The sequence below is a fragment of the Micropterus salmoides genome, unplaced genomic scaffold (genome assembly GCF_014851395.1).
Source record: "Micropterus salmoides isolate LMB-PRFRI ecotype aquatic unplaced genomic scaffold, ASM1485139v1 Ms_hic_scaffold_11, whole genome shotgun sequence".
Taxonomy (NCBI): Eukaryota; Metazoa; Chordata; class Actinopteri; order Centrarchiformes; family Centrarchidae; genus Micropterus; species Micropterus salmoides.
Window position 1 is genome coordinate 17,131,527 of NW_024040152.1, and position 20,179 is coordinate 17,151,705.

A 20,179-nucleotide genomic window follows, 5' to 3' on the forward strand; every position below is an offset into this window, starting at 1 on the left:
TTCTGCAATAGCTACTTCTCACCTTTTACAGGAATATTCATTCAAACTTTATAGTTAATAGAAAATAATAGCTTAACCAGCACCAAAATTCTATTTTCAGTGAGTAGGCCTATCTGTATTAATGTTTAATTTGATGAGAAGATCATTAGACTCTTTTCTGTTTGTAATACTTGTCTGCTAAGACAGTAACTTAGCTGGTTTGCTTATTTAGTTAAACACATTGCAGTGTTACACTGCAGTCAAGTGAGCCATCATTTCCAAAAACCAGGTGAAGCCAAGGTTGATTACATGTGCTGGACTAATTCTTGGCCTGATGCAGTGACTTCCACGCATTGAGCTGGCTACTTCATGGTGAGGACAAGAAGACCCTTCTTTAAAACCCCAAGTGTCATTTTGACACTTTGTTGTTGTTGTTTTAACAGATTTAATTAATGGCGTTAATTAATGAGCTTTACAGGTCTTGCTGTTACTGAGCAGAGACTCCAGGTAGCCATACAGTCCCAAGCCTACCACTACTTCAGACACATGAACCCATAGCCTACCAGTTTATGAATTAAATAGAGCCTACAAGAAGTTCATTAAACGTGGATGGGTTTTGTTATCTTCGGACAGAGACGATCTTACACATGTTTCCAGAACATGTGCAACTCTTCCTTAGGGGAAACAATAGGCCTATGACAGACAAATAGACACCTGCACTCAGCCAGCATCAGCCACGCCCCTCACTGATGACCGACTGTTATTGATTTTATCTTGTGAAGCTTCGTTCAACGGACATGATCGAGAGACTCTCTCCAACCAGTCCAAGTCCGGCAAGAGCCACAAATAAGCCAAATCTGCAATTTATTTCTCTTAGGAGGGAGGCGGCAAAGAGTCAGTCCCACCAGGTCTGGTCATGCGATAATTCCAGCTGTTATAAAGACACGTGAGGTAGAGGCGGAGGTTGAGGAAGGACAGGATAGCCTTTGGACCAGGTCATCAACTCTTTCAAAAGACTACTGAGAGTGAGAGGGGTCTGGGTCGACAACGGCGGAGAAATGGTGAAATAGGCTACTATCACTTCTTTTCTGTTTTATTCTGCTTTTGGGTGAAACATATGCTACAGTTTGACAATAGGCTACAGTGAACCTGTGAGTTTTGGATCCTGTAGGCTGCCCTTTGGGTTGTACTTCAGAAAGAATAATATAGATTGCTTAGATTGAGCTGTGATATGTAAACAGGTTGTTCCTCTGACAGGACCCAGACATGGATGTGAAGGACGAAATGGAGATGTTGGCCGCAGCCAAACAGGAAGAAAATAGAGATTTAAGGTATTAAATTCTCTGATTCTCTAACTGAGTTCAGAAGGTTTAAAGTGACGATTTTACAATGGCGCGATTTAAGGTGCCTGTGTCATATTATTATTTTATGCAATTAGACTTTATGTTTGACATCATGCTTTTTATATATGACTTCTCCAGTAAAAGCAACAAGAAAGACAATTTTAATGGAAAGAAGAAGAAAGAAAAAGAGCCAAAGTTGCCCAAGGTCGGCCCCATTGCCCTGGTAAGCTCTGTTATCACAGGCTGATCTCCTTCAGTCAGAACCAGTTGTTAAGTGCTCTGGAGTTTTTTAAAGCAGATAATGTGTTTGTTTTTTTAAACTTTCTACAGTCTAATTATTTCTACTGTTTTTTATATTGATATAAAATGCTACTATAATTGTGTGTTAGAAAAAAAGAGGAAAAATGGAAATGTCATTTATTTAGTTTTTTTTTTTGAGATTAGAGGTTAAACAGGTAAAAAGACAGATCTTAATATTCATGTTGTAAAAACATATTATCTGACAAGCATAACAGCAAGGTGTGTGTGTGTGAGTGGGTGAGGTAAGAGGGGAAGCGTGGGAGAGGATGGGAGTGCGGCACATCTTCCTGTTGTTTGGGTGGACTCCACTAGTCCCCTGCTGTGAGAATATAATAGCTTCTTACAGTTTTTGTTATTCTGTCAACAACTTGGAAGTTCCCCCCCTGTTCTGACTGCATAATTCAAAATTCTTACACCCAGCAAATTATCAGGAGCACCCACAACACAGGCTACAGATACTAATTTCTGCTGTTCTTTCTTTGCTGTTTCCACACTCTCTCTTTTATGTGAGTGTAGTTTAGGTTTGCAAACTGCTTGGACATCGTGTTGCTCGTTTTTGGAACGGTGATGTCCATGGCCCATGGGGTAGTGCTTCCTTTAGTGTGTATTGTGTTTGGTGACATGACGGACAGCTTTTTAAAAGACTCATTGTCCCATGTAAACATGACCAACCCCAGTAAGTTTTCAATTATAGGCATGGGTGAACTAAATTGATGCATATAAATAATTAAAAAGCAATATACACTCAGTGGCCACTTTATTGTATACACCTGTACACTCTAATGCAATTCAATACAACTGTTCTGTTATAAAGTATGCTTTTATGCTGCCTATAATGTTTAGCTTTTGTTGACTGCATCAAATTTAAATTTTTTTCTAATGCTGTGCCCCCCCCTATATATAAACAGAGAGAACAAAAAGTAGAAACACCTTTTAGTACAATGTAGTCCAGTTCAACGCCACTTTTATCAATAATGAATAAACATTGGTAATTGAAATTACACATGTAAGACAGTGTCAACAATAACTCATCATTCTGATCTTTATAATGACAGACAATATAATAATAATCTAATAATCATTATTCATAGAGTCCCTTTTAAAATCCATTTTACAATAGTACTTCCTAAAGACGGCAAAGTAGAACACACAAGTTAGAAAACCATCTGATTTTAAAAGAAAAAGAATAGAATAAAATGTGATAACGTTTCTTGGTTCTGGTTAAAAGCCTGGTAGCTGAGTTCTGTACAGTCTGGAGTCGATCAATACATTTTTGGTTCAGGCAAGTGAAAATCCAGGCGTGATGAGATGAAGGAGTGTAAAATGCTCTCTGTGTCTTTAAAAGTTAAGATTGTCTTTTTGATATATTTCCAAGGTAGTAAAAATATGCACAAGCTTTGTGGTGGGATGCTCAAAACTTAAAGTGCTGTCAAATCAGACACCAAGGTTCTTTATAACAGGGTTAATGTATTCCAACAGGAAATGGGCAAAATAGTTTTGCCATGTGCTGGGACCCATTAACAAGGATCTCTGTTTTGAGTTCAGCTGGAGGACATTTTTTAACTTCCAGTATTTGACATCACAGAAGCAGTCATTATGGCAGGGTTGTTGTATTGGACAGCATTAGATTGTACAGGTGTACCTAATAAAGTGGCCACTGAGTTAATATATAACATCTTTTATCAATGTCTTTATTACCTTCTGTCTTTAGATTTCACCTACATCCAAACAAACAGCACCTTAGAAGAGGACATGACAGTGTAAGACTTTATATTATCAGCATAAACAGTCATTCTCTTTATGTCCAAGCAAACCAAGTTTTAAAGTCATATGTCTCTTGATACTTCTCTTCATCCAGTTATGCCATCTACTACTCCATCTTGGGGGCTGTTGTGCTGGTGGCAGCTTACATGCAGGTGGCCTTCTTCACCCTGGCAGCCGGGCGGCAGGTCAGACGCATCCGACAGTTGTTTTTCCACTGCATCATGCAGCAGGAAATCGGCTGGTTCGATGTCAACGAGACAGGAGAGCTCAACACACGTCTCACAGAGTGGGTAACACAGAAATCACACACGTGTTTCTCATTTCAGTCTGTATTCCTGAAGTGTAGATGATGCTGTTCAGTGATCCCGCCATGAACGTCAGCAGCACTGATTGTCATTTAAAAAATTCTTTCTGTAAATTAAAGCTGCAACTAACAATTTGTTTCAAAATCATATTTCATTAATCACTCGGTGTACATAATGCCAGCAAACAGTGAAAAATGTCCATCATAATTTTTCAGAGCCCAAGTTGACTTGTTTTCTCTAACTGATTCCAGAAGGTTTAAATAATTCCTTCGAAATAATTCCACAAAATAGTTCCTTGAAGACAGCAAAAATGAAAAACAGCAGCATCACTGGTGGATATGTTTATATTTGCATGTGCAGTGATATCTATAAGATCCAAGAGGGTATAGGCGACAAGGCGGGGAGGCTGCTACAGGCCTACACCACCTTCGTCGCATCCTTTATCATCGGCTTCATCAGAGGCTGGAAACTCACTCTCGTCATCCTGGCTGTGAGCCCTGCGCTGGGCATCTCAGCTGCAGTTTTCAGTAGGGTAAGCTTGCATTCTCTTTGTCCATCTTTCTGCCTCTCCTCACAGCTGTCTGCAGGTATTCTTAATAACTTTATGCCATTCTCCTTGTCTGAATAGGTGCTCGCGACTTTCACTAGTAAAGAGCAGGCTGCATATGCCAGAGCTGGAGCTGTGGCCGAGGAGGTGCTCTCTGCTATCAGGACAGTGTTTGCCTTCAGTGGCCAGGACAGAGAGATCAAGAGGTATGTACATTATGTGGTATAGGCGTGTGCTGGTGTACACACAAATATCAAACATTATAATGCAGTTTTTATGTTATGATGATGAAGTTACTACCAAATGTGGTTATTTTGTATTCAACAAAACATACTGCATGTACAAGGCAAATAAATATTGTTTTATAAAGTGATCAAAGTCCTAGTAACCCCCCCCCCCTGCAAATGCTGTAACTGGACAAAGCCCATTAAAAGCCCTATAGAATTGGATTAGTGTTTTCTACTGATGCCAAATGCTCCTTTTGTCATTACAATCTAATTTCAGTGGTTGTTGCACTGAAATTTAACCTTAACTTTACTCGCCATTGAATTAGCACTCATGCTTGTGTCTGTGTGTGTGTGTGTGTGTGTACTGCACCACAGATATAATAAGAACTTGGAGGATGCTAAGAACATGGGAATAAAGAAGGCAATCTCTGCTAACATTGCTATGGGCATCACCTTCATGATGATCTACCTTTCCTATGCTCTGGCCTTCTGGTATGGAAGTACACTCGTTTTGAGTAATGAGTACACCATTGGAACTGTGCTCACTGTGAGTAGACGCATTATGACAGAATTGATAATGATTCTCTTCTCTTTAAACGGAAAAATAAGGTTGCTGCAGCTTAAACTGATGTTTGTGCGTGTGTGTGTGTGTGTGTGTGTGTGTATGTGTGTGTCTAAAGGTGTTCTTCGTTGTGCTTGTTGGAGCGTTCGCAGTGGGACAGACCTCTCCCAACATTCAGACCTTTGCCAGTGCCCAGGGAGCTGCATATAAAATCTACAGCATTATTGACCATGTAAGGGATTCACCTTTTTCCCCCAAAGCATTCATGTTAAAAGATTTTTATAAATCTCTTTGCTGCGTAACAGCTGTCAGTTTGTATTACTAAACATGCACCGCTGTACTCTGGCTCTCTGGGAAGCCGCTTTGAGGTTGCCGACAACTTGGAGTCAGTAATGAGATGTTGGATTTTGCTGTAGTTAGAGCACCTGCTGTTTGAATGAAGATTGCAGGTCATCTGGTTGATATTGCACAGCTGTGGTTATTCATTCCCTGAACTTAGTGAATGTACTGTGAGGTTAAAAGAGGTATAAGTTTTGCAAATATTGCTCAACAATCAAAAATTTGCGGTCATTCCTTGTCATGTCACAGCAGTGTAAAGTAGTCGTTATAGCTTCCGAAAGTTTGTTTGTTTAACTGAATGTCTTCCAGGGTAATTTCAGGCAGAGCTTTGTCTCTAGCCCCTCTCAGACATGCCTGTGGATATGTGTGTGTGTTTTGTACAGTTTACTAGTATTTCCCTATGACAACAAATACATTTGAAAGCATAGATACGGGATACTGCATTCTACACTAATAGCTGTTTGCACATGAATTCAAATTAGCGAACACACAGCCTCAAGCAAGACAGAAAAAAGTATGAAATCTCCTCTGAGGGCATGCTCCCAGCTCTAAACTGAAGGAGATCTGTGGCCTCGAAGTCATCGCTCCTAAAATATGTAACTCTCTCCAGTTGGACTTAAGATCTGTGGACAGCTTGCTTTTATGTAGTTTAATTTACTTTATATGTTGTTTATCTATAACTTTTATGTTGTGTCTTGCTTTTATCTTTAATTGTGAAGCACTTTGTGACATCTGATGACTTTGAGGTCCTTAATAGATAAACTTATCTGTCTGAAATACAAAAAGGTGAGGCCTCACTAAGTGATATAACACAAATCTTCTATCAACACAGATCTCAAGAGAGGGAAAAGCGTGTTTGTTTGTGTGTGTTTAAGGGCACTGAGAGAAGCACTCTCAGAGATGTGAAAATAAACATTAGCCTTGTTAAATATGCTGACCCTAACCTGGAGGGCTAATGGTATTCCTCTCATTGTCTGTATTAGGGTTGTGATGAGAATCAGGTTCTTTATCCAACTGAAGCCAAACTACAAACTACAAGGAAGTTTTATTTTAGTTTTTTCTGAGTTTTAGAAGTAAAAATATGTTCTCTCTTGTCTCAACAGAAACCGAAAATCGACAGCTATTCAGATGCCGGTTTCAAGCCTGACTCCATCAAGGGAGACATAGAGTTCAAGAACATCCACTTCAGCTACCCTTCAAGGCCGGACATCAGCGTACGTTCTGCATAGACAGAAAACAATTTACCGACATTATATTACTTCAAACTGTAGGCCATCTCATAACTGACATTGTTATGATTTGCAGGTATTAAATAACTTCTCTCTGAGAGTGAAGAGTGGACAGACCATTGCCTTGGTGGGTAGCAGCGGCTGTGGTAAAAGCACCACTATCCAGCTGCTGCAGAGGTTCTACGATCCTCTGGAAGGAGCAGTAAGTTATATTTATAACCACTTTAGGCAGGCGACTAGCGGAATCTCCAGGAAGTCACTGCTCCTGGTTAAGAAATAATTCAACACACAAATCCCCCAAAAAACACAAGACATAGCATGTTTATAAGTGAGCTTTAGTATTGCTTACCTTTCACCTTTGAACAGAGTCAGGCTGGAAAGAGCTATCACCCTGTTTACGGTCTTTTGCTAAGCTATGCTAACCAGTTGCTGGCCAAAAATTCACAATTATAGCAGACTTGAGAGTGGTATCAATCTGCTCATCTAACTCAGCAAGAAAGTGTATTTCCCAAAATGAAACTATTCTTTCAACAACAAAAGAGGAGATGCTGTTTTAAATATGCATAGCTGTGTTTAGATTTTAACTATAATAATAATAATCTTAATTTATAGAAAAATATAAAAAAAACATTAGGTTTGAAACGAAAACAGAATTTTTAAAATAAATTAAAATACAGTTTAAAGAAAATTTAAGTCAAGTAAAATCAAGAGAGGATCTCCCATAAAAGTATCATAAGAAGAGACAAAGGATTTCACTGACTCAGCCGGCCTGATTTCCTGGGGCAGGCTGTTCAGAGCTTCGAGGCCTAGACTGCAAACGCTCTGACCCTTTAGTTGTCAGTTAAGCCTCTGGAACAGACAACAGACCTCTTCAAGGATCTCAAAGTATGGGCCAGACTTAACGGTACTAAGTGGTCAGATATATAGCAGGGCATGAGGCCATGAAGAGCCTTTCACATTTCTTGGTTCAGGTTAAAAGCCTGGCAGCTGAGTTCAGTGCAGTCTGGAGTTGATCAATAGATTTTTTGTTTAAGCAAGTAAAAAGGCTGTTAAAGTAATGAAAAACAAGAAAAGAGACACCATGTTTCTGAATAATGTGTCCAAGGGCCAGCACATATACAGAAAATAATATAGGTCCCAAATCCAACCCCTGAGGCTCACCATACTACACCAATAAAACGAGGAGACATAGTTGTTAACAGTGACGCAGAACATCCAATTCGACAGGTCCAATGATATTAAGTGCTGCATCTGTTTGGCTCCCGCTGTTTAGGTAACTATTGACGATCACGACATTCGTTCTCTTAACATCCGTTACCTGAGAGAGATGATCGGAGTGGTGAGTCAGGAGCCCATCCTCTTTGCCACCACCATCGCCGAGAACATCAGATACGGCCGACTTGACGTGACGCAGCAGGAGATCATACAAGCGACTAAGGAGGCAAACGCTTACGACTTCATCATGAACCTTCCCGATGTACGACTGTATTAATGACTCCCACTCCTCTGTGCTTATCAAGATCTCTCTCCACCACTTGCTAATACTGAGACTCTTATCTTTGAGCAGAAGTTCGAGACGCTGGTTGGAGACCGGGGTACTCAGATGAGTGGAGGACAGAAGCAGAGGATTGCGATTGCTCGAGCTCTAGTCCGCAACCCCAAAATCCTTCTGTTGGACGAAGCCACATCGGCTCTTGATTCTGAGAGTGAGACCATTGTGCAAGCTGCACTCGACAAGGTACAAACACACACAGACACATGCTGTGCCTCTTTCAGAACACCGCTTTAATGCTTACTTTATACTTTGACATTGAAGACATTGTGATGTCATTTTAAAGAAATTCAATGAAAACACACTTATTATGAGTTAGTTTACTTTGTTTTACTGCTTTATTAAGTGACGCTAATGGCCTGGTTCCATGGATTTCAATGTTGGTCTGTCTGTTGTTCAGTTCACTTCTTTGGTCCAGGCTGAAATATCTCAACTAGTGAATAGATTGCCGTGAAATTTTGTCTCAGAGACTTCCTCTGGTCAAGCCAGCTGATTGCCTGCTGGCTCCCTACACACATGGTATAAAATAGTTCAATAGCACATCTCCTCTAGACTTTCCAAATTATATTGGACTAAATTATGATAATGCCAGTGTGTGTCATGCAGTGCTGCAATACTGAGTGTGGTGACAACAGAAAATGCTAACTTGCTAAAATAAGATGGAGAACATGGTAAACATTACAGCTGCTAAACATCAGAATGTTAGCATTGTCATTATGAGCATGATGGTGGCATTAAGTTTAAAGCACCACTGTGCCCATTACAGCATCACTAAACATGACAACTGCAAACATGTTGTATGTACATAAATAAGCATTTCAGCACCTTCTTGTGTCAGCAAAGACACAAAAACTCTGACATATCTTTGTGTGCAGGTCCGACTGGGCCGTACCACCATAGTTGTGGCCCACCGCCTCTCAACCATCAGAAACGCTGATGTCATTGCTGGCTTCCAGAACGGCAAAGTTGTAGAGCTGGGGACTCACACCGAACTGATGGAAACAAAGGGAATCTACCATAAACTGGTCACCATGCAGGTAGCATACACACACACACAAATACAGATTGGTTGGACATGAACTTGAGGGGAACTTGTGAATGGTCAGTGATTGATATTGTTCGTGTCTGTGGTTTCCCACCGTCTCTCCCTCCCGCAGACATTGGAGAAAGTCAAGGATTGGGAGGAAGCAGACAGCGAGTCTGTGGATGAAAAGAGCCCATTAGTCAAGTCCTTTTCTAAGCTGTACAGGAGGGAGTCCTCAAGAGGTTCCTCCTTTGTTGCCTCAGAGGGAGAGAAAGAGGGGAAAGAAAAGTATCACCTGAACAAGACAGAAGAGGTGAGCTGTGGTGCAACATTGCTGAGGTTTGAGTGGATGGGTCAACATTTGCATATGAAGAAGCCTCAAAAGTTAAAGGTTTGGTGTTTGGTTCTTTCTCTTTCTGCAGGATGAAGATGTGCCTCCCGTGTCTTTCCTTAAAGTCATGCGCCTTAACCTCTCCGAGTGGCCATACATTTTGCTGGGGACCATCTGTGCCATCATCAACGGGGCAATGCAGCCAGTGTTCGCTGTCATCTTCTCTGAGATCATCTTTGTAGGTTATTCTTCGTATATGTGTACCACAAATATTATTTTAATGTTTCGTGTTAATTGCAACATTTGCCAGATGTTGAAACTGAAAACTACAAATGAGGTGTTTTTTTTCTTCTCTCAGGTATTTGCAGAACCAGATCAGGAGATTGTCAGGAGAAACTCTGCATTCTATTCCCTAATGTTTGCTCTTATTGGAGTTGTGTCCTTTGTCACGATGTTTCTACAGGTATTCATGTACACACACACACACACACACACACACACACACATTTGAACCTATACAGCCAGCAGCTGGTTAGCTTAGCACAGGGACTGGGAATAGGGTGACGCCTCTAAATCTTGCTAATTAACATGTTGTGACTACTAACCTTATACCTAAAACCAAGGATTTTAAAAATGTGGAAACCTTGATACATTTCACACATATGCGTGCAGTGTGATATTACCAGAGGGCCTCTACAAGTGTCCCCTGTACACACACACACACACACACGTTTTATACAGATGATGGTGTTGCAGTATAAACGGCTGCTGATGGCGAAGTTTATGCAAACGTGCTCATGTCTTCTGTCTGTAAACTTTTAACAGGGTTTCTGTTTTGGTAAATCGGGAGAGATTCTGACCCTGAAACTGAGACTCGGAGCCTTTAAGTCCATGATGAGACAGGTGAGTGCAACAAACTGAAATGAGAGACTTACGAGAGTTAATTAGTAATAGAGCAAAGGATATTGGAATCCATGGGGTAGATGTACCAGAATGGAAAATGGGGTTTTGATGCCGTGCGTACAATCTTGCCTCTCTTTCTTTGTCTTCTCTAGGAGCTCTAGAACAATTTTTGTTGTTTCACACACACTTTCTGGGTTTTTGTCCTTGCTTTTGTCATTGGTTTGAAATGGGTAGGTCTCTGTTGGAAAAGGGTGATGGCATGTATTTCCCTGCACCAGAGTTTAGCAGCATTTCAAAAGCTGATGACAGTGGTTGTGCTGTTTGATTATGTTGTCAGCACAGTCGGTAAAATCTGACCTAAACCACACCCACACCGTTTTCTGGTGTTAAATTCTTAATAAATTATAAGCATGTTCTTTCCTTGATTGTTGATTATTTATTTATTCATAAGTAATGATACAGAGAAATTTGGTTGTCCGGAGTTTTAAAGCTAAATGGTTTTAACAGAGCGCAGAACAATTTGGCGCTCAAGCACAAAATATATTTGTGATTGCTGTCGTACATAATTTTTTTTTATTTCTAAGTGAATTTATTCTATTTCTTTTGATGGTTTCACTTGTTTTCCTGTAGGATCTCAGCTGGTTTGACAACCCCAAAAACAGTGTGGGTGCGCTCACTACGAGACTAGCCGCAGACGCTGCTCAAGTACAAGGGGTAAGACTTATCAGCAGCCACATGCATGCAACAAACAAAGCTATTTGCCAAATACTAGCACAACCAATTGTAAGTTGATGCATTGATCCTGTCATCTGCTTTTTTTGTAATCTTTCACATCTGCTCAGGCTACAGGTGTACGTATGGCCACACTGGCGCAGAATGTCGCCAACATGGGCACCAGTGTGATCATCTCCTTTATTTACGGTTGGGAGCTGACCCTGCTCATCCTGGCTGTGGTGCCCATCATAGCAGTGGCCGGAGCTGGGGAGATGCAGATGCTCACCGGGTCCGCTGGAGAAGACAAGAAGGAGCTAGAGAGGGCTGGAAAGGTAGGGATTCAGTATAATGTGCCACAGTATTATGACTTTCTAAGGATGAGCAGTATTTGTTAAAACACTGACCTTACAGTACATATAGTAAACATAATGTTTGTATGGTTTGTCTCTAAGGTTGCTACAGAGGCCATCGACAATATCCGAACTGTTGTCTCTCTCAACAGAGAACCTACGTTTGAGTCTTTGTATCAGGAAAACCTCAAAGTGCAATTCAGGTATGAGACATGACATTTAAACCATTGATCCTTTATGGAATAAATGAAAAACTATACATTTATTTTAATCATATTAATTAATTTGTGGAGCACTGTCTCCAATACCACCTTTCTCTCTCTATTTGTACAGGAACTTCAAGAAAAAGGCCCATGTGCATGGTCTTACCTTCTCCATCTCCCAAGCCATGATATACTTCGCTTATGCAGCCGGTTTCCGTTTTGGAGCTTGGCTGATTGTTGCTGGAAGGATGGATGCTCAGGATGTATTCCTGTGAGTAAACAGCCTTTGTCTTGTCTCTTAATCAGAAGATGAATAGCCAGGAGTTTTAGTGTGGGTACACTCATAGGTTACAGCAGGTAAAACCAAGGCATGGCAGTTTCATTTAAATAGCTTGTTTCATACGCAGAGGTAGAATCAAGGTTAAAAAGGTGCATTGTAAAAAAGTTAAATCTATATAGAAATTATTTTTAATTAGACAAAAGAATAAAAATAAACTAAGATTTAAAATAGTAATAATAATGCAATGATAGTAAGGCCTTGGATGTTAAAAACTTTTTGTTAAAAGTGCTTGAGAATAATCATGTTTTCAGTCTGGATTTTATAGCTACAGTGGTTGGGGCATAAGACCATCCGGCAGTTGGTTCCAGCGCTTTGCTGCATAATGACTAATCAGACTACTACATAAGCCCAAAGCATTCCTGCTGGGAGGAGAGATTGTTTGTATTGCTTTTAATGATTATCCTGGCCTGAAGCATGTGAGAGGCCACTCTGAATGCGTGGGCTCCAATCTCGGAGCACCCAGCCACAAATGACACCTTTACCTTTGCTGATGCAACAGACAGACACACACACACACACACACACACACATGTTTTACGATGCTAATGTTACTCAGTGTGTCTCTGTTGGGAGGAGCCATTGTCGTCATTTTTATTCCACCTGTTACACAAAGGAGAAGTCCAAAGTTAATCGCACCTTGACCTTCTGAAGGAACATTGAAACACATAAATATTAACCTCTTACACTTGCACTGTAAACCCCAGAGTGTGAATTATAGGAAATTAATTTTGAGTGATTTACAAGACATCTAGAATTGTCTATTTGGTGTAATTTTACAGTCGTAAAAATATATTACTCAGTATTAGAATGATGTAGCTTATAGAAATAGTGAAACAAGCAGATACAAAATACAATATATGGTATGAAATGTTATCAGTGTTGAAACAGGACTGTTAGCGGCTCTGCGAGACTTTACTTACAGGTACAGCATTGCTTCGACAAAACTAACATGCTGGTGTTTAGCAGGCGTAATGTTTATCATGTCCACAATCTTAGTTTAGCGTGTTATCATGCTAATATTTGTTTATTAGCACTGAACACAAGGTACAGCCGAGGCTGATGGGAATGTCATTAGTTTTGCAGGCTTTTGGTTATAAACACTGGTCATGAGGGGATCATGAATCTTAACCAGATTTCCTGGCAGTCTATACAGTATTTGCTAAGAACTTACTGAAAACGACAAATGTCAACTTCATGGTGGTGCTGGAGTAAAAAGGTCAAGGTATCACCAAAGTCTGGAGGTGTTTTCATCCTCTGGACAACATGAATGTCTGTGGAAGATTTCAGGTCAGTTGTCAAGATTTTTCAGTCTTGACCAAAGTGGTGGACCGACCCACAATGCCATACCTAGAGTCATGAGTATCTACAAACACATAATATACACACAAATGTTATTGTGTCATTAGGTTGTGTTAGCTTAGTTTGATGTAATCCTATCTAACACATCATTGACTCTTAAGTGTGCAAGGTAAAACTAATTTGCATTTGAATTCCTCTCCCAGTGTGTTTTCGGCTGTTCTGTACGGTGCTATGGCTGTCGGAGAGGCAAATGCATTCACTCCAAACTATGCTAAGGCTAAACTGTCAGCTTCCCACCTGATGATGCTGATAAACAAAGAGTCCGCAATTGACAATCTGTCACAGGAGGGAGAGTTGCCGGTACATAACAACGACGCCCCCACACAGCAAACACAATACTTACAATACAGCTCTTTACACACATGCTAACATGTCACTCTCTTGTCTCATCTCTTCAAACTCCAGGAAAAATTTGATGGTAACGTGTGCTTTGACAACGTCAGATTTAACTACCCGTCACGCCTTGATGTGCCCATTCTCCAAGGGCTGAATCTGAATGTGAGAAAGGGAGAGACTCTGGCCTTGGTGGGGAGCAGCGGCTGTGGAAAGAGCACCACTATCCAGCTGCTGGAGAGGTTCTATGATGCCAGAGAGGGGAGAGTGGTGAGAAGACAAATTCACACTTTGCGTAATGGGCTGCCTCCTCACCTACAATCAGTTAGCTAATGGTTAGCTGGCCAGTGTGTTTATGGCATCTTTACAGCACTGTACTGATGAGACAGGGACCTAGAGACTGTTTCAGGTCTTTGTTGCGTGCATGGTTTTATCTTTACTGCACTAACCATTGCATTTTATCTTGATGGGGTAGCTGTTGACAGTCCTGCAAGGGAGAAAATAACACTGTTTACTGCTATCTCCCCATTATTCAGCTTTCCTTTTAGTAGCACAAGGGTTAGGGTTAGGGAATTGAAATATTTTCATGTCTGAATCCCCACCAACTGTAACTTGGTGACTTATTGACTGGCTATGTGAAGTGGCTATGATCCAATGTTAACAATGGATCACCAGACAACTTGTTTGTGAAAATATGTCGGCGCTGCTCTGTGGAAAGTTTATACAATATTTCATTGTTCTCATTGTTTTGGTTTTTCCGGCCCACAGCTTGACTATTTTGGTTCACACTCACTGCTCTCATCAACATCGCTTTTGGCAAGAATATAGCCCACTGCACACTACCTGCTCAGTACCAAACAGCAAACAGACAAAGTTAGCAACTAACTGGTTAACATAGTGGGAGTATTTAGTAGCTGAACAGCCTCAGGAGTTGGTAGAGAAAAAATAACAGTTATTGCAGGTTTAAGACATCAAACACCACCACTCCTTCTGCAATAATTTTCCCTTCAGATGCTGGACAATATAAATGTAAAAAAGTTGAACATCCACTGGTTGAGATCCCAGATGGGCATTGTATCCCAGGAGCCTGTGCTGTTCGACTGCACCTTAGCGGAAAACATCGCCTATGGAGACAACAGCCGCTCTATAACCAAGGAGGAGATAGAGGCTGCTGCTAAAGCTGCCAACATCCACAGCTTCATAGAAGGCCTGCCAAAGGTAACTGCTGTGATGTCCTGGCGTTTCAACAATGCTGTATCTACAGTCTTGACAATCTGAAAATAAAAGAGTGGTGTCAATTTTTCATTTATTTACACATTTCTTTTTCATATCGAGAAGCTATTATCTTTACAATGATCTCAAGGACCTCTAAGTCACAAAGATAAAAGATCCCTGTATTTGGGAAATGGTGTCTGATAGCGTGCCAGTGATTTAACAATGGCAACAAAGGTAACTCACCTAAAGGTTATTTACTCTACAGAGTCATAGATTGTTCACCCAAATTACAATACAGTATCTTACCTCTTGTGGTATCTTGTCTTTTACATCTCCTAGATTGAAATATGTAATTTGGTACTAATTAAAGGTAAAAATGTAAAAGTAGATACAGTGTTGAAATTTCAAATTCCACAGCAGGTCAGCTGAACAGGCAAAAATGTAACATATGTCTACAATTCAACATATGTGGAAAAGTTTCCAATAATGAATAAAGAATAGATAAATGTAGCAGTTCTTTCAAGAAGATTCCTGCCAGTCAACAACTTCTTATAAACTCAACTAAATAAATTCTACCTAAAAGAATAGTCTCACACTTTTTCTATTTTCATTATAATTAGTACAAATGTTAGTGCATGGTTCTTTCCAGTAAAATCCTAACATATAAAAATAAAATGTTACCTGACCATCTCTTCAGTAGAAAGTATTTACAATTAAAACTGTTCACAGTGAGGTATGTGGATTACAGGATGCTTTATTTTGGCAATATGACAATATCATAGCACTGGTACTAGTATAGTTCCTATGCCCATGCAATTTGGTATGTCAGTCATGCTGAGATGATTACAGTATACTGTATACTTTAATGATAATGTTTTAATGTAATGTTACCTTGCTACTGGAACTACATAGGGAGCAGTTAGTTTACAGGTACATGTGGTTCTTGTGGTCTCGAGCTGGCATGAACTTGAAAAGTTGGTCAGCACTGGAGTAAATTAAAGCGTAGAGCATTTTACAGACTGTACAAATGTAGCCACCTTCCACAGAGATAAAGCTAACAATGTCATGTTTCCCCTTATCTGTGTGTATGAGCAGAAGTATGAAACTCAGGCAGGTGATAAGGGAACGCAGCTGTCAGGTGGCCAGAAGCAGCGCATTGCCATAGCCCGTGCCATTCTCCGCAACCCCAAAGTGTTGCTCCTAGACGAGGCCACCTCCGCACTCGACACTGAGAGTGAGAAGGTGAGTGTCTTTTCTTGGTGCTTGAGCTAAACAAAGTCAACAGTATGAGATAAATTGAACCTTCCCACAAATGATGGTGGTGCCAGTAAAACAAATGCAAAAGAAGATGGTAATTAAAAAATAACGAAAAGTAGTTATTTTGCGGAAATTTAACTTGATTACTTGATTATAATTATGGTTGGAAATATCTGTTAAACCAGAAAAACTCATTTCAAAAATGGAAAATAAGGACTGACTAAAGATCCTCTTTACAGAGGTGTTAAAGACACAATGTAACTGTTTTTATGTATTGTATAAAGGTAACCTAGGTATTTTACAACCTGGACCCTATTTTCCCATGTTTTTGTGTCCACGTGACTAAAGGGTAGAACATTTCTTGAAATTGGTCCAGTATTGAGTGAGCTAGCAGCGAGACAAAGCTGCAACATAATCCTTCTGGGCATTTATGCATCATCAAAGTACATCCACTAATGTTGCTTTCCATAATGTCGCCTGACAACATGGAAACTATCCCTACAGAGAAATTCCTTTTTTTTTTTTTAAAGAGTAAGATCCTTATTGTTTAGCTAGAAACAGTCGCTATATCGCTCTTTTCAACGACTCCCTTCACAAAAACAGTAATTTTACCTCTCTGGTCTGCCGCTGCCTTGATCAGTAAGTAACATTAGTCACATAGATGAAACATGGCTGAGTAGGGTCCAGGTTTAAAGATATCAAAGTTACCCTTTAAGGTTAAAATTTTGCCTCAATAAAATACACTGTTGACAAAACCAAGGTAAAAATTTCTATAACAATTCTCAAGCAGACAAAGACCATTTATGGTCGATAAAATGGACCAAAAAGCAATACTAAATTTAGTCATACACACATAAATAAAAATGGTTGTAAGTTAACCAGTATTATTGCGGTATATACCCTCAGATAATGACAGTGTGGATGCATAAAGTGCACTCGATCATTGACAATTTTGTGACAATGCATCAATATAAAATAAATCAACATGCATCATCCCATCAAAGCATATTTGTAAATATGAACCGGGAAAACCAAATTGGTAGACCTGTACAAAACAAGAGAGAAAGTGGATCTAAAAAAAAAAGATTTCCCCAAATGTTTTATATCAGTTCATGTGAGTTCACTGTTGCTCTTTCCAGGTGGTTCAGGAGGCGTTGGACCAGGCCAGGAGGGGCAGGACATGTATCATCGTGGCCCACCGTCTGTCCACCATCCAAAACGCCGACCGCATCGCTGTCTTCCAGGGAGGAGTGGTGGTCGAACAGGGGACACATCAACAGCTGCTGGCCATGAAGGGGGTCTACCACATGCTAGTCACCACACAGATGGGCTACAGACAGAAATAAGAGGACAGGGAGAGGAGACAAGAGGAATACCGTTTCCAGAGGGCTGGATTGAACACACCTGCCTAACCGTCGAAACAGTTATACTGTACTTACTGGGACACTTGAATTTTATTAGTAACAGCTGTACGTTTTCTCCCATAAGTCTAAATGTCTGCTGTGAAAAAGGCCAATTGCATTGAACCCTCTTGTGTTTTCTTTCTTCTCCTGATCTGAAAAGATCCATTCATGTTTGTACCCCATTTGTTTTCTGTAAGGTGAAACTACTTAATGCAAGTCATAGTTGTTGTTGATTTCTAACCATACACCGGATTTATTATATATATCATAGTGCATCAAGTATACCTCTGACACAGGGATCATCATCACAAGTAAGTATATTCTACAGTATACGTGTTTGGGCAAATTCTGTGATAATTCCTTTATTGATTGTCATGATGCAGCTCATCTTTTTCTACAGAATGAGTCTATAATATAACAGAAGTGCCGAAGTACAATTTATGCCAGGAAAATGTTGTGTGCACAGGGCTGTACAGATTAGAATTTTTTATTCACGCATTAGGAATCCTGTTCTGTTTCTACATACGCACAAATTCACTAGCATTTTTTGGAGAGTATTCTTGTATGTAACTATTAAAGTTTTATATTCAATTATTGAAACATCTCCTCATTGTAACTCATCTAACTGGACAAAACTAAAAATCAAACTGATGGAAATCTATCAACTTTATTTGTCAGGAGAATTTATATTGAGCTATTTATCATTTGGACATTTAAAGGAAGTACAGTCATATTCACATTTTATATATCATATACAAAAGTTTAGTGAACAAACACAGATTACAGATTAGGGCAAGGACGTTGGATGCAGAGGAAATGTGTGTCGGGGGGAAAATCACAGATTTTAAGGTTCCATGATGTTTTACAGAAGCCCTCCCAATATACAGTCAAGTGAACATTCAGCCATCTTTAAATTGACAGACATGGGAACACAAATAAAGGAGCGCTGCATAGTGTGCAGAAATCATTCAAGTGCAGTGAGTTAAGTCCAGTTTTGGTTCAAAGAATGATGCAACTATTAGCAAAGAGACAGGGTCACTTAAGTACTGAAGTAAATACTATGTGCAGTACCTCAATAGATTGTTTCTTTACTCAAAAAGTGCCTTCCAAACAATGACACTGCGGTTATTGTGCAGCATTTTCTTTCCAAAAGAATCAACAGAAGCCTAATGCATTCACTTAAGAAAAAAAATCCACTGTTTTTGTGAATTAACAAAACAATTATTTCAGAATAACAAGATACGTTTTCACGGAGAAAAAAACCTTTTTCTGTTTTTCAGAATTAACGAGATACTAAAAATTAAAATAAAAAGTAAAATTCTGCCTGAAGGTCTCACCATCGGAGAAGGTGCATTGCTGATGTTAATCAGTTTGATCGTCCAACAACAATGCTAGGCCTATATCATTTCAAGCATGGGGTCAATAAACGATTGACAGCACCATCTATGTAAAGACAGCAGATCATGATGCCTCAAAACTGGATTTTATGGGGTTCTTCTCTTAAGATGTTTAAGTAGGCCTATCTTGTTAATTCAGAAAAAGAGTAAAAGCATTACGCTTCTTTTGTTTGTGAACATATGAATGCAAACAGCGTCTGGGTGGGTTATTTTCAATGGCAGCGACTGACTGACAACTGTGAGCCGGTGTTGCCAGGAGATGTGTAGACAACTTCGGTGGTGCTGGACAGATTGGAGAACATCATATACATTTTTAATTTTTTTCCCGCCCACACAGATATTGCACCAATCACATTCTAGTGCCGACATCATCAGTAACCAAAAATGCACGTCCCCTGGAGAACAGTAATTATCACTGGGGGGTACAATCACTGAAGATAATTAAAGTAAACATTAATTCCTTCTTTTTACAATTTTATAGGTTCAGTGTGTAATATTTCTGAGGATTTATTGACAGAAATGCAATATATGATCCATAACTATGTTTTCAGTGGTGTATAAAAGACCTTACATAATAAACCATTCTGTTTTTATTACTTTATAAGGAGCCATTTATATCTACATAACCATGGATGTCGCCACATTGCATTATCATGTTTCTACAGTAGCTGAAAACAGACAAACAGCGCTACAGAGCGCGTTTGGTCACTACGTTCTTCTTGTTATACTTCTGGTAGAACTCAGGCAGTGTAGACACTCATTACTATGTTGAATACAAGTCAGAAGAAGAAGCAGTAATAATATACAGCAGGGGTCGGCAAATAAGTTTTGCATCGGAGCAATTTTTTCAACCATTAGATGGTGGATGACATTATAAGACGTCATATTGATATCTATTGGTATGATGTTTGGTTAGCTCATATGGTAAATTGCAGGACTCACAACCTGAGAGTTCGTGCACACCTTGGGGCTTTTATTTTCTCCAACAAATTGATTCTGCAGTGACTGTTCGTATTACAGCACGTGCTGCAGTGTTTGATCTGCATCCATCAACCTATGGACGCTTTTTCAATTCCCCATTATCTCCAGGCAGTGGACATTTAGGAGAATCACGTTTTCTGACAGCTCTTTCAGAGTTGTGTCAAGCAAGCTACAAACTCTTTTAATGTAGTTCTGAATTTTTTCAAAGTAAAAGCTCTTCAA

General features: G+C 39.8%; 1 protein-coding gene across 2 annotated transcripts; it reads left to right on the forward strand.

Moving 5' to 3' along the window:
• Positions 1-775: 775 nt before the first annotated feature.
• abcb4 (ATP-binding cassette, sub-family B (MDR/TAP), member 4) lies at positions 776-18,179 on the forward strand. 2 transcript variants are annotated; one of them, XM_038711483.1, is made up of 28 exons: positions 776-1,130; positions 1,237-1,310; positions 1,461-1,545; positions 2,139-2,298; positions 3,334-3,382; positions 3,481-3,672; positions 4,052-4,223; positions 4,320-4,444; positions 4,841-5,012; positions 5,146-5,259; positions 6,470-6,580; positions 6,672-6,797; positions 7,869-8,072; positions 8,163-8,333; positions 9,023-9,184; positions 9,305-9,484; positions 9,594-9,740; positions 9,861-9,965; positions 10,328-10,405; positions 11,036-11,119; positions 11,248-11,451; positions 11,572-11,672; positions 11,803-11,943; positions 13,515-13,671; positions 13,777-13,974; positions 14,716-14,922; positions 16,015-16,161; positions 17,316-18,179. In XM_038711483.1, exons 2-28 carry the CDS (start codon positions 1,246-1,248, stop codon positions 17,520-17,522), a joined length of 3,864 nt encoding a protein of 1,287 aa, XP_038567411.1. In that variant the 5' UTR covers positions 776-1,130; positions 1,237-1,245; the 3' UTR covers positions 17,523-18,179. The 2 variants fall into 2 exon arrangements, with proteins under 2 accessions (XP_038567411.1, XP_038567410.1); XM_038711482.1 differs by having other exon boundaries at positions 776-1,040.
• The last annotated feature ends 2,000 nt before the right edge of the window (positions 18,180-20,179 follow it).

Excerpts from the sequence above, each read along its gene's own strand:
- abcb4 (XM_038711482.1), top strand. Across the intron at positions 1,311-1,460 it reads GAAGAAAATAGAGATTTAAG|TAAAAGCAACAAGAAAGACA; the intron begins GTATTAAATTCT and ends TGACTTCTCCAG. Across the intron at positions 13,975-14,715 it reads ATGCCAGAGAGGGGAGAGTG|ATGCTGGACAATATAAATGT; the intron begins GTGAGAAGACAA and ends TTTTCCCTTCAG.